General features: G+C 53.4%; 4 protein-coding genes across 4 annotated transcripts; 1 reads left to right on the top strand and 3 right to left on the bottom strand.

Annotated features, from left to right (window-relative positions):
- Window positions 1-72: 72 nt before the first annotated feature.
- Window positions 73-1,052, top strand: B0H18DRAFT_1086273 (uncharacterized protein; the record flags this gene model as incomplete). Its single annotated transcript, XM_048032019.1, has 6 exons — window positions 73-112; window positions 278-333; window positions 369-604; window positions 657-733; window positions 807-980; window positions 1,018-1,052. 6 exons carry the CDS (start codon window positions 73-75, stop codon window positions 1,050-1,052), a joined length of 618 nt encoding a protein of 205 aa, XP_047890502.1.
- A 771-nt stretch (window positions 1,053-1,823) lies between these two features.
- B0H18DRAFT_1022746 (ARM repeat-containing protein) lies at window positions 1,824-5,775 on the bottom strand. The gene is made up of 9 exons (XM_048029603.1): window positions 5,600-5,775; window positions 5,210-5,539; window positions 4,063-4,957; window positions 3,940-4,013; window positions 3,782-3,892; window positions 3,408-3,719; window positions 2,868-3,342; window positions 2,543-2,817; window positions 1,824-2,489 (listed from the first exon to the last, which is right to left on the bottom strand). The coding sequence occupies exons 1-9, from the start codon at window positions 5,702-5,704 to the stop codon at window positions 2,310-2,312; spliced, it is 2,757 nt and encodes a 918-aa protein (XP_047890501.1). The 5' UTR covers window positions 5,705-5,775; the 3' UTR covers window positions 1,824-2,309.
- A 792-nt stretch (window positions 5,776-6,567) lies between these two features.
- Window positions 6,568-7,883, bottom strand: B0H18DRAFT_880671 (FSH1-domain-containing protein; the record flags this gene model as incomplete). The annotated part of the gene is made up of 9 exons (XM_048040790.1): window positions 6,568-6,731; window positions 6,806-6,990; window positions 7,083-7,144; window positions 7,203-7,239; window positions 7,294-7,310; window positions 7,369-7,598; window positions 7,654-7,696; window positions 7,745-7,778; window positions 7,852-7,883. The coding sequence occupies 9 exons, from the start codon at window positions 7,881-7,883 to the stop codon at window positions 6,568-6,570; spliced, it is 804 nt and encodes a 267-aa protein (XP_047890500.1).
- A 2,154-nt stretch (window positions 7,884-10,037) lies between these two features.
- B0H18DRAFT_1022720 (uncharacterized protein) lies at window positions 10,038-11,237 on the bottom strand. The gene is made up of 3 exons (XM_048029602.1): window positions 10,817-11,237; window positions 10,570-10,710; window positions 10,038-10,501 (listed from the first exon to the last, which is right to left on the bottom strand). Exons 1-3 carry the CDS (start codon window positions 11,093-11,095, stop codon window positions 10,385-10,387), a joined length of 537 nt encoding a protein of 178 aa, XP_047890499.1. The 5' UTR covers window positions 11,096-11,237; the 3' UTR covers window positions 10,038-10,384.
- Between the last annotated feature and the right edge of the window lie 104 nt (window positions 11,238-11,341).

Here is an 11,341-nt window from a genome sequence, read left to right as displayed (position 1 = left end):
AGGACGTCGTGGTCGTAGCTGTCGAAAAGCTGTGGAACAACAAGAGGAGCTCCTGGGAGCCCCTGGGGAACAATGGCCGTGTGGCGGTCGCGGCCCACGCCCAGCGCTAGCAGTCTCAGACTGCCGCGCCGGCCCGCCAGGGGCTGCTTACGTCAGCAACGGTGGACAAATGAACAACAACGCATCGGTTGACCCGACAACAATGCCCTCGCGCAGCATCCATGTCTGGCCAAAAAGACACAACCCTCGATCTTTTCTGGGGCTGCCTCCATCGCAGTCGATTTTGAATGCATCGCCACCTCGCAGGACGTTCGAGACCGCGGGTCCATCTTCGTCGCCAACATTTACGCCGCCGCGAGTGTGAAGAGGCCCACGCAGTTCATGCGCATGTCAAGAACGTAGTACACGGGTCGAAGCCAGCTACACACGAGGTTGCTGCATGGCGGTGTATGGTCTTGAAACCGGGAAGAGCGGGCTGGGCGGTCCCGACGACTTCGAGTTGCGGACCGGCAGCGTGGACGACGCAGAGCAGCATGCGGGAGCAAGGGCTGAAGGTCATGCAGGAAGAGAGTACGATCGACGCTGTGGTTATCGTGAGCAGATGGTGAGCTTTCTGCTCCGAGCACTCACGTTGTGTCGTGAATCCACCGTCGCAGGTATGGAGGCGTTATGCTAGGGCCTATTCGCTTCGCACACTTCGAGACCTGCGCACGGGAGGTCTGCCGACCTTTAGGTGAACGACGACATGGATAGCCTGATCGCTACGCTGATGTCACTCGACGATATCCTTGCGTCTCTACGGGCAGATCTAGCGAAATCCACGGCGAGCACTTCGGACGCGGCACCCACGACGAAGAAGGCACCGAACTACGATTCCCTGAAAGAGTCTCTGGACATCGGCAGAGCGAAGCGGCTGGTCACTGCGAGGGAAAACGCAATCAAGAGCGTGAAGGCTGCTCTTAAGAAACAGCAAGAAGCATGTGAAGGACTGACCTCTTGGGCTCGGTTCCCACTCAGGCGACCGCAGCCCGCGCCGCACTGCCCACCGGTAGACCTGGGATGGGTGGGTCACGCCTATGTCTGCATACAAGTCGGCACGCCTTTAAGCGGCTTGTGCGGTTTGCACCGCCGCGTGTTACGGTCAGTGTGGTCCGTTCCTGTCAGTAGAATATCAAATTGTACTGACCATATTCCTGCAAAGGTTGTATGACCGACGACATCCAAAGTGGACTTACAGGTGACAATATTGAACCTCGCCTGTACGATCCCGGATGGTCCTGCGCCGGCTAGCGCCCTTGTTGCAATGGCGTTGGAATTGCAAGCTACTATGTGTGAGCCCAAGACGTCGTCAAGGTGATCTTGTAATGCAATTCTGACCATGATTTCAGCAAACCACAGACATCTACGAAGCACATCTGTAGGAAACTCTCTGCAGTTATGCGCCGCGGTTGATACATAGCGCTGACCACATCTATTGTAGACCCGATATACGTGACTTGTCAGGCGTGCGTCAAAGCTTTGGAAATTGCCCCTCTGTGTGTATGCGTACATAGGATCAGAGGGATGGCTATATGCGCGCCGCGGCCTCGAGGATTGATAGTTGTTGCTCGATCATAACACAGGCTGACTAGCCTCAGCACCGAAGTTTTTTGCACGTTGAATGTTGAGAGCCTACCACATATCTAGAACTGGAATGAGGTAGTAGCAGGTCATTGAACGAAGTTGTAAGTGTCAGCTTCAAGAAACGTTCCAATGAAGGTGAACAGGTTGGAATCACGTGACCGCGTGTTGCCCGTTGCCTGAAGGCTGAAGCGCTGAAGCGCTGAGGCATACAGACATTCTCAATTTCTCCCGCACAATAAGTACTAAAATACTGCGAGGACAGCCCGAGCACCCCAAAGAGCGGATGCACGTACGCTTCGTGTTAGGGAATCTGTCTAGAAATACAGTAATGAACAGCAAGTCGACGATGATGGTTGTTGAGCGCGCGGACGATGAAGAGTTGTAATGCTACCTACTATGCTACCTACTAATGCTACCTACGATGCTATCTACTGAATGCTATTGCTACGAGAAGATGCTAACTACTAATGCTACCTAAGGATGTGTACCTACGATGTGCTACCTAAACAAGCCAAGTGATGGACGATATGCGAAAGACTACACTACGTAAAAATTCAATGCGAGGGATACGATTGACACGGGTACTCGGGACAGCGCACAACGGAAGGACAGGACGAGGACTATGCGTACAAGATGCGATATGTTCAAGACAGAAACCCCAGCCGCGTATGCAAGCAGTCATGCGATTAGACGCCGTAACGTTGCGCCAGCCGCTCCTGGATTGCTGGTGGGAACGTCGCGACCTGGGCTGCCCAGCCTTGCGGGTCGTGCTGCTTGAAACCATTGAGGAGCTGCTGGAACATGCTGTTCAGCTCCGCCGATGGGTGATTCCATCGGACGATGGCATTGCAGAACCAGAGGAGGCTCTGCAAGACGACCTTAGTCAAAACGCACTCGGGATACATGAACAGCTGCGTACCTTCGTGATTCCAGCGGGGTTGTGCTGCACGAGTGTACAAAGACCGCGGAAGGCGGAGTCCTTCTCTTCGTTGTCACGGATCTCGTAGAGGGCTTGGCACCACATCTGCGCAAACTCGGGAAGAACGGGGGCGACGACGGTAGGGTGCATGAGCCCGATGCGGCCGATCGAGACAGCAGCATTCTCGTGGAGGCTGCGAGGCGCCTTCGGGTGAAGGAGGATAGGCACCAATCGCGAGATCAGAGTTTGTATCCATTGTCTAAACTCAGGATCGTCTGCAGGAATGTCAGACAAAGGAGGTTACATCAGCGAGTGAGGTACTCACCACGGCCATATCGCAATGCAATCTCTCCAACAGACCACGCAGCGTTGTTGCAAGCGCTTACAAACTCGACCTTCGGCTCCGGGTCGAGTTGCTCAATGAGCTCGTGCATGATATTAGCGGTGTGCGGCTTGAGCAAGGGGAAGCAATGCATCGCCATGTCGCCAACAAGCGCATACGCCGACTGCCGTACCGGCGCTTGAGGATGCTTCAAGCAAATGGTCAACAGCGAAACTAAGTTCGGCTGAGTGTTGTTGACAAGATGTTCGAGGGCCATGCCCAAGCCCTGCGTCAAGCCCGACAACAGGTCCAGCGCGACGACGAGGAACGACTTGTCCGGCTCATCCGTTTCAGGATTTTGTTGATAGGCTTGGTATTGCAAGAGAGCCTTGTGGACAATGCTCGTGCACCGCTCGAATACGGGCGGAGCATACGGAGCGAAGGCAGCGCTCATGCCGATAGTAACGGAAGCCAAGCACTGGAAGGTTATTGCCACAACGTCAGCTGATCAGCAACGAAACAAAGTGGCAAGTATGCACCGACCTCGAGGAGAGGGATAAGATCTTCATCATCGTCTTTCAATCGGCCCCACCGCTTTATCAATGGTGGCATGAGAATTTCGACGTAGGTCGAGTTCGCAAGGGCGGGTCCGACCGCATCGGCCAATGTACCAACCGCGTCGTACAAGATGAGCATGTTCTTATGCTGGTACTTATCGAACGCAACCACGAGGTTGCGCAACACGGGCTCGAGGTAAGGGGCAATCTCTGGGCCCGCATCTTCCTCGAACGTAGCGAACGCACTACATCCGGCTTCTTGCACACGCTTGTTATTATCAAGGACCATACGGAGAAGCTGCCGAATTAAGTGTCAGAAGATGCCATGCGAGCGACATGGCGGATTGCAGAGACACTTACACCCTCAAGCATGGGAACAAAGAACTGGTTGCGGTGCTCCTCTGAGATTGGCTGAGTACACCAGCTCGCGTATCGTCCCAAAGTCCAGCAGGCAATTGAGCGAACGAGTGGCTATGAAGTAATCAGTATATGCACCGATAATTGAATTATTAATGTACCTTTGAGTCATTCAGCATACTGATCAGGTAGGGAACAAGTGTGGGCAAGTGCGGTTCAACCGCGTCGATACATCCTGCAGAAGAGTCAGATTTAATCCACGACGTTCAGAGGAACACTCTCACCCTCAGCCATTGCACCCAGGGCCAGGATACCGCTTTCTCTCTGGAGCCAGTCCTCGCTCCACAGCTTGAGCTTCAACGATTCGAGTAATACGTTGAGCAAATCTGCGCCAAATCTCACAGCAAGGACATCAAGAGCAGCAGCTGCGCACTTGCGCAGGTTCCACTCCGTCGACATCTCCTCTGCGAATTCGTCATCGTCAAGATCGTCGAAACCCTCGTCATCTTCATCTTCAAGCTCCTCCCCATACGCGCCTACGCGAGGCTTGGCAGCGCCTTCGACATCGCCCTCGTGTTCGAACCCATGAGCCTTGCCGCTGTAATGCCTAGGCTTGATATCGGTCTCTTTGTCCGGTACGGCTGCATCTTCGGCATCCGCATCGAGCCACAGCAAGTCGTCCTCGCCGTAGACCATGCAGTCCAGTAGCACTGGCGCGACCTTACCCAGCAGAGGATGCAAGTATGGCGCGAGGTCGGGATCCTCGGCGAACGTGAGCCAGAACTCGCACGCCTCCAGCGCGACGTTCTCGTTCTTGTCCTTCGTTGAATACAACATATATTCGGCCACGTTGTTCATCTCGGGCATCAGCTTCTCGGGGCGCGACGCCAGGAGGAGAACGAGCGCCTGGCAGACATGCCGACGCACGGACGGGTCCTCGTCCGACGCGCGCTTGAAGAGACAGGCGATGAACGTGTCGATATGCGCAAGAGCGCCTGGCAGTTGATGGGACGAAGTACGAGAGACAGCGATGGCATGTGAGCGCATCTTCGCGCGAGGATGCTCCGACAGCACTAGGAATTTGGGAATCATGAACTCCAGCGGCCATGTACCATTGATCTCGACGTCGAGTTTTCGAGGGTAGTCTTCGCAGGCCTTCTCGAGGACGTTGAAGGCAGCCTGATGATAGAAGTAACATCAGATACATGTTCTCGGCTAGGATCAACGGAGACCAGTCGATGCACTGCAGTCCTGCGGACGCCTGCAGCGGCGAACGAAGGGCTGAGGGGAAGCTATACAAGTAGCGCAGCCGGGTCCGGCTTACACATCTTCCCGCCCGTCATCAGATGGATGATGTCGAAGCATGCCGCCGGAGAGCGGGGCGTTCAGTCCACACAATGGGGACGCCACGGGAGGGACTAGCAAACTCACTTCTTGTTTGTCGAAGTCCTGGTCATCGAGCGCACCAACTAGGTGAGACAAACACTCTGGCCAGTTCCTAGGCTCGAGCGTGCCCAAGAATGCAACGACCGCCTGGCCCGCCACATTGCGAATCATGATTGAGGAGGAGTCGAAGGCTAGTAATACCGCCTTCTTCACGTATTCCATGACATCGGGAGCGGAGCGCAAGATGAGTCGCGCATTGTTCTTGAGCAAGTATCCAGCGATGGTTCGGATACGGTCTTCTTCCTGGGGCATGGCCGCCAGGATGTGCCCCAGATACGCGATGTAGTCTGGTGCGCGCGTGAAATTGTTGAGTTTCTAGCGATGCTCGTTCATTAATGGCCATCTTGACGCGATGAACAGCGCAAATGAACTGACATGGGTAATGTCCCTCTGGACTGCGGCGTTCTGAGTATCGGTGGATTCATGGATCGTTTGCAGGATTTCTTGCAATCCGGTCGGCGTGGGAGCCCAGGAGGTCATGTTGAGGGGAGCGACGCGTAACCAACGCAGCGATGGACGATGGTGGACGCGTAAAAGCAAGAAGAGTTGGGGTCGACGACAAACCGCGTGGCTGATGTTGAGATCTATAACCCCAGATAATTCCGCCATAATATAGCTTAGCCTTCCTAATTGGGATAAGCGACCCAGGTACATTAACACCACGCGTTTTTACCCCGGATTCGAAGCCTTGACAGCAGCCAGCTGCAGCTAAGAACAGAACTTTGATAGACTCCCACTCGAGAGCCATGAATGGCCAATTCAATACTGCTCTCGGTCATCATAATGATGCCTACCGAACAGGCATAGCTGCAGCAATACTATTCAAGGAATAACCTTCACACTAAGTGGACTATCATTGGACATGCGCATTGCGCAGCGACGGAGAGGGAGACGAGAGGAAAGGAAGGAGGAGCACAGAGGGCTTCGCCCTCCGTGACAGTCATCGGTGAATCTTGGCATATTTGGAGCATGTCCACCCAGCTTTCCACATGTTCTGCCTAATTCTCAGCCAGTTTCCGGGCCCCGAACAGGCTTTGCCATGGGGTTATGCAAAGGGATATGGACATGTCTTGTTCGGCCTCCTAATGATCATCATAGTGTGCTGGACAGCCTTCTCGGAGGCGGACATGATATCGATCAAAGCATGGCGTGGACATTGAACGACAGTTCTACGACTGCAGCACGCGTCCAAGCGTATGGGATAGGTCGCATCTACATGTTCTATCGCGATAAGCCATGCACGGACCATGTAAAGGTCGAATATCGGCCTGCTGAGTTCCCGCACGATCTACGCCGGCCGAATGGCCTGTGCCACGCCTTCTTTCCGGAAGGATTCTCTTCGGTCATAAAGCGCTAGGGGTAGCGCTACCGGACGCTTTGGGGGTCGAGGCTCCCGAAGCGTCCTGTGACGGTGCTGCAGAGCCCGGGGAAGGCACGTCTCCCGCAGGATCTCGAAGGTAGCTGCGCATGAAGTTCCGCCACGGCGCCTTGGAGGGGACGAAATGACCTGCGGGCGTGGAATGCATGGCCACCGAATCGTCAGAACCCCGTCATTCACACGTGCGAGACGGAGGCACGCACCTCCATCGTGGTACTCGACCCGCTTGTTACTCGAAATATCCAGTATCGTCCTGGACCGTTCTTCGACGACGATGACATCCGTCCTTCCCAGGATGTGCAGGCTTCGCGTGGGATACGAAGGTAACAAGATGACGTCGCAGAGCGGACTAACCGGCCTGAAGCCTGCTACGGCAACGCAGAACTGCCTGTGGGATAACAGATTCATTAATCTCGGACACGTCGGAGCACGGCAACTGTACTGAGAGACAAGGCAAACGCATTGGTACTCGACACTCACAAAGGTGGATGGGGCGGCTCCCCATTGATCAAGAATGGCGGATGCACCGCCGGCTTCTCGAGCTGCCAGGGTCCATGATGAAGTCAGCGATTGGTTCAATGTCTCGGAAGATGTGCGCACCAAGGCCGCGAGGATAGCTGCCATGGCGGCGCCCTGGCTGATAGACAGATGTTGTCACTGTACGCAGTCATCCCTGGAAGACAGTTCAAACCTAAACCCAAATACTCCCTGGAACAACAAATTCACGTCATACATTGCTGCCGGCTAATTGAAGAAACCCTCATACATCATAGTGGTCCTTCGCAAGCACGTCTCGTAGCACGGCGAGGGATTCTTCGAGCCCGTTCGTTTGCGTCCGATCCTCGTTCACTCGCCACCAACCACGCGGGGCGAGGACGGGGTCCGTCTCAGTGGTCGCCTCTGCAGCGCCGAGATTATCAAGGGACGACTCGGGCGACTGCGACGTGAGGTACGCCATATCGACCGGCGTCAGTACGTGAGGGGCGTCCACGAAGACTGCCATGATACTGGGGATCAGGTAGCAGGGCTGTCAATCAATGCATCGACGCACCTAAGTCAAACTCTTTGTTGCATGTCTTGCGGAAAGCACCCATCTGCGAGAGAGATCAGTTGGGGCGCACGGACGTCAGTGTGATTCTCACCCGCTTGCTGAAGATGGTCCCGCTCTGCGCATACCTGGCGCATGTACGCAACCGATGGCGTGGTCAACGCTCAGTAGGTTGCCTATCCATGGATCTCCGTGGCTTACCCGTGTAACATCAAAACTTTGCGTGCTGACATGATGTTGATCTGTCTGATCAAATGTCTATGGTACTTGTTTGAAGTGATCCGGAGGCGAGCTGAGAGGCTCTTGGGCTTCAAAGGAACGAAACAGCTCAAAGTTAGTGAGAGACAACTGAAAAGGTGCAGAGCAAAGCCTGACTGGCGGGTAAGACTGCGACTCAGAATTGGATGACGCGATCGTGGTTCATCGGCACTCCGGATCTATCGACCTCCGACTTGCAAAATGAACGTGAACGGCCGAGGCCCCTTTGTTGCTAGCAAAATCAAGATTCAGTTTCTAGAGGGACCACCGGCCCAGCTGACACGCTCTCGGCCAAGAAAAATCGCGTTTGCTCGGAGCTCTGTCAAATGTGTTAGACAGTAGGTGGTAGCCTACGTAGTACACGCACGAGGTTGCAATACATCATAATGGGCGAGAGATCGACTCGTGCCAGTGAGTGAGCATCCAGTGACAGTGATTCCAGTCGGGTGATAAAGAGAAATGCCGATGAGTCGCAAGTGAGACAAAGCTTAATGAAAGAAGAGCGAGCCACCGGCGTGCAGGTCAACGTCAACTTTACAGCGGTTTTCAGAACTATGCGGAATCGCGAGAAAAACGAAAACGCACCTCGGGCACTGGGCGGCAGTGGGCCAGCGCCCCGAGCCACGATTAGATTAGATAGTGGCCAAATCTGGAACTGATAAGCTAGGCCATTTCGGTCAGCAGGCATACGAAATCACAGTCGTTACATGTAAATGACAACAAGATGGCAGCGAGCTACGCTGATGCACCAATGCAGCAGAAAAAACGGTGGAAAAGTAGAGCTCACAATACGCGGCGCGCAATGTATATAATATAGCATATATACAAAGTATGGGTAGCTGATTATGTGAACAACATACAGTAAGTACGAACGACTCAGTTGCTCTAATGTAAGTAGTACATATACATTCAGTCCGCGAACAAGATCTTTTGACTTTCAGACATGAATGAATGAAATCCGGAGTGAAGCAGCACATCAAGCAGGACCCATTCTGTGATGAATTGATAATTAATGTAAGTATACTATATTGTTGTTCATGGCAAGGGCAATGTTGTGCACATTGGGTGTTATGACGAGGGTAAATGTGGAGCACAAACAGATTTACACACATCTTTGGCTGTCAAAATTACGGTGCAGCGCGAGGACCATTGCTAGATGAGCTCTGTTGGTTTTTTGAGTAAATAATAAATTTGATCAAGTGGTTCCATCCGAGGCTAAAGTGAATGGTCATTGGATGGGGAAAAGATACCAGACCTCTGCATGCCTTATTTACATACCCTTCCCATTTTTGTTCACAGTCGACTTCACCCTGAAGCTTGTTACATCGCTCGCTCGGAGAGGCGGGACGCGCAGCGTCGTATCAATCTAATGGCTTCCTAACTCGGACTGCATCTAATCTAATCGTGGCTCGGGGCGCTGGCCCAGTGCCCGAGGTGCGTTTTCGTTTTTCTCGCGATTCCGCATAGTTCTGAAAACCGCTGTAACTCCTTGAAGTTCAAGCGCCTATGCGCAAGTCGAGGCACTCGGGCACTGCAGCTGGCAGGTGGCATAGCCAACGAGTACTGTAAACTATCATGCGACTATCCGAGTACACCCTCGGGCCCAAGCTCTCCCTTCTCGCACTTTTGTGCTCTATGATTCAGGATCAACTACTACTACTCACCATTAAACTTAAAGCCACTGCACACTCACTTGCCAATGCCCATGTGATTTTCTGAAGAGAAAAATGAGGAATCAGGGGGGATGGACAAGATGGCGGTTGAGAGCAAGAGCATGAGCAGCAAGACGATCTCTGGGATGGACTGGAGAACTCCATGAGGCGACTTGGGATGACCATGACGTCACGCCAAATCCGGGAGTGTTGACATTACTGAACGATAGCGAGCTATTACTGTAGTGTGCGCATTGGGTACAGTAAGTCATCAGTAAGTGTTTAAATTCCGTGGTCAACCGGTCGAATTTTGGAACCCCATCTCCTACGCACGATGCCCGCGTAGTTTCCCCCGCGCCTGCCGTGGTCCGAGTCGCATACGTCAAGCCCACATCGCACGCCTACGATGGTATACGCAAGGCTAAAAAGGAAGTGACTAGTACACTGTGACAGAACACGTCTACCCTCTACCCCGACGCCAGTGTTGGTGTGGCTACGTTCATGTGTGGACCGCTTCCGGTGATGGTGAAAAGTTTGTGCTGTCGGGCCTGAAGGAGATGAGCATCGAAGACGGGAAGACTAGAACATTGGCCATCGAAACCCTGGGCGTAGGTTTTTTCGGTGTATGCATTGGTTTGTCCTAGATCGCTTTTATATGTTACAAGCGGTAGCAGGGTCTAATTCTGCAGCCTTCGGAAAGTGTACAATGACATACTCAACGGGAGAGACTTTGAAGCCTTTTGCTACAATTTTGTACGTCGGTCCATCTTGACGAGGCGATGCCTCGTTCGTGGTGGTGGCAATGACGGTGCAGGACGCCGTGATCAATGGTGCTCGTCGGTACACCATATCTTCAATTTCCCTTCTTTCCTGCCCTGTGGAATATTTGCATGAGCCATCGAGATGGCAAGCTCATAGTCCGTCAGATCTTGCAGATCAACCTGTGCACACCCGATCAGCCCGTGCAGTTCACATTGTCATGATATACAGAGACTACTGTGCGACTCACCCGTTCATTATCCTCGTCCTCGAACTGCATGCGCAATCCAGTGGGCGGATGTCCGAACTTCGCAAGGACCGCTGTATGGAAATCCTCCCAGGAGAGGTCCGATCTGATTGGCATTCCACGCACAGCGCCTTGGTAGTAGAGCTACAAACTGTCGTTCAGCACCTATGAAGATATGTCTCATCTGGCATAGAGTGATAGGGCACGATGCATCCCGTGTGGTATGATGACACCGGGTGACTTCACGCACCTTGACGTGTATTACGAAGGTGCTTATATGCGCCAACCTATGATCTGGCGGGCCTGGGAGCTCGCTTCTTTCCGAATGAGATTGAGGAGAGTCCATCCTCTGCGAGTTTGACGGCCTGACCTCTGTACTACTAGTATGCCTCCACTTGGAATCGCTGAAATGAACTTGAGATGGCGGCGGTTCGGTGTCCACGCTGCTACTAGTGCTTGTCCTCATATTAGGCAAGTCGCTGTCACTGGAGGATGTAACCGTTGCGGCACGGACTGCAGCGCCCGCCATGTCCACGAGTGCTGATTGACAAAACTGCTCTCCGCTACGGAAGCGATGCGGAATCAGGTGTGTTTGCTAATTTCGAGAAGATCCGAACGAAATGACCTTCTTGCCCTCTCCATCACACGCGGCTGGTGTTGGAGAATGGACGGACTCTCGTAATAGAGTACCAGTAGAATACCTAAGGACCTTTAGTGTACGATCGCTCCGGCGCTTCCTTACGTAAGCGCCAACGCGCGCGTTTTCACTCGCATT

Source organism: Fomitopsis serialis, assembly GCF_022376445.1.
Source record: "Fomitopsis serialis strain Sig1Antser10 chromosome Unknown B0H18scaffold_64, whole genome shotgun sequence".
In the NCBI taxonomy this organism is placed as follows: Eukaryota; Fungi; Basidiomycota; class Agaricomycetes; order Polyporales; family Fomitopsidaceae; genus Fomitopsis; species Fomitopsis serialis.
This window is presented reverse-complemented; position numbering and strand designations above follow the sequence as displayed.

Bases quoted from the DNA above. Each gene is read 5' to 3' on its own strand.
- B0H18DRAFT_1022720 (XM_048029602.1), bottom strand. From the start codon at position 11,095: ATGGCGGGCGCTGCAGTCCGTGCCGCAACGGTTACATCCTCCAGTGAC. The intron at 10,711-10,816 runs GTGCGTGAAGTC...GACAGTTTGTAG, and splicing joins CCTTCGTAATACACGTCAAG to CTCTACTACCAAGGCGCTGT. The intron at 10,502-10,569 runs GTGAGTCGCACA...GGGTGTGCACAG, and splicing joins AGGACGAGGATAATGAACGG to GTTGATCTGCAAGATCTGAC.
- B0H18DRAFT_1022746 (XM_048029603.1), bottom strand. From the start codon at position 5,704: ATGACCTCCTGGGCTCCCACGCCGACCGGATTGCAAGAAATCCTGCAA. The intron at 3,893-3,939 runs GTACATTAATAA...ATTACTTCATAG, and splicing joins GTATGCTGAATGACTCAAAG to CCACTCGTTCGCTCAATTGC. The intron at 2,818-2,867 runs GTGAGTACCTCA...ACATTCCTGCAG, and splicing joins TGCATTGCGATATGGCCGTG to ACGATCCTGAGTTTAGACAA.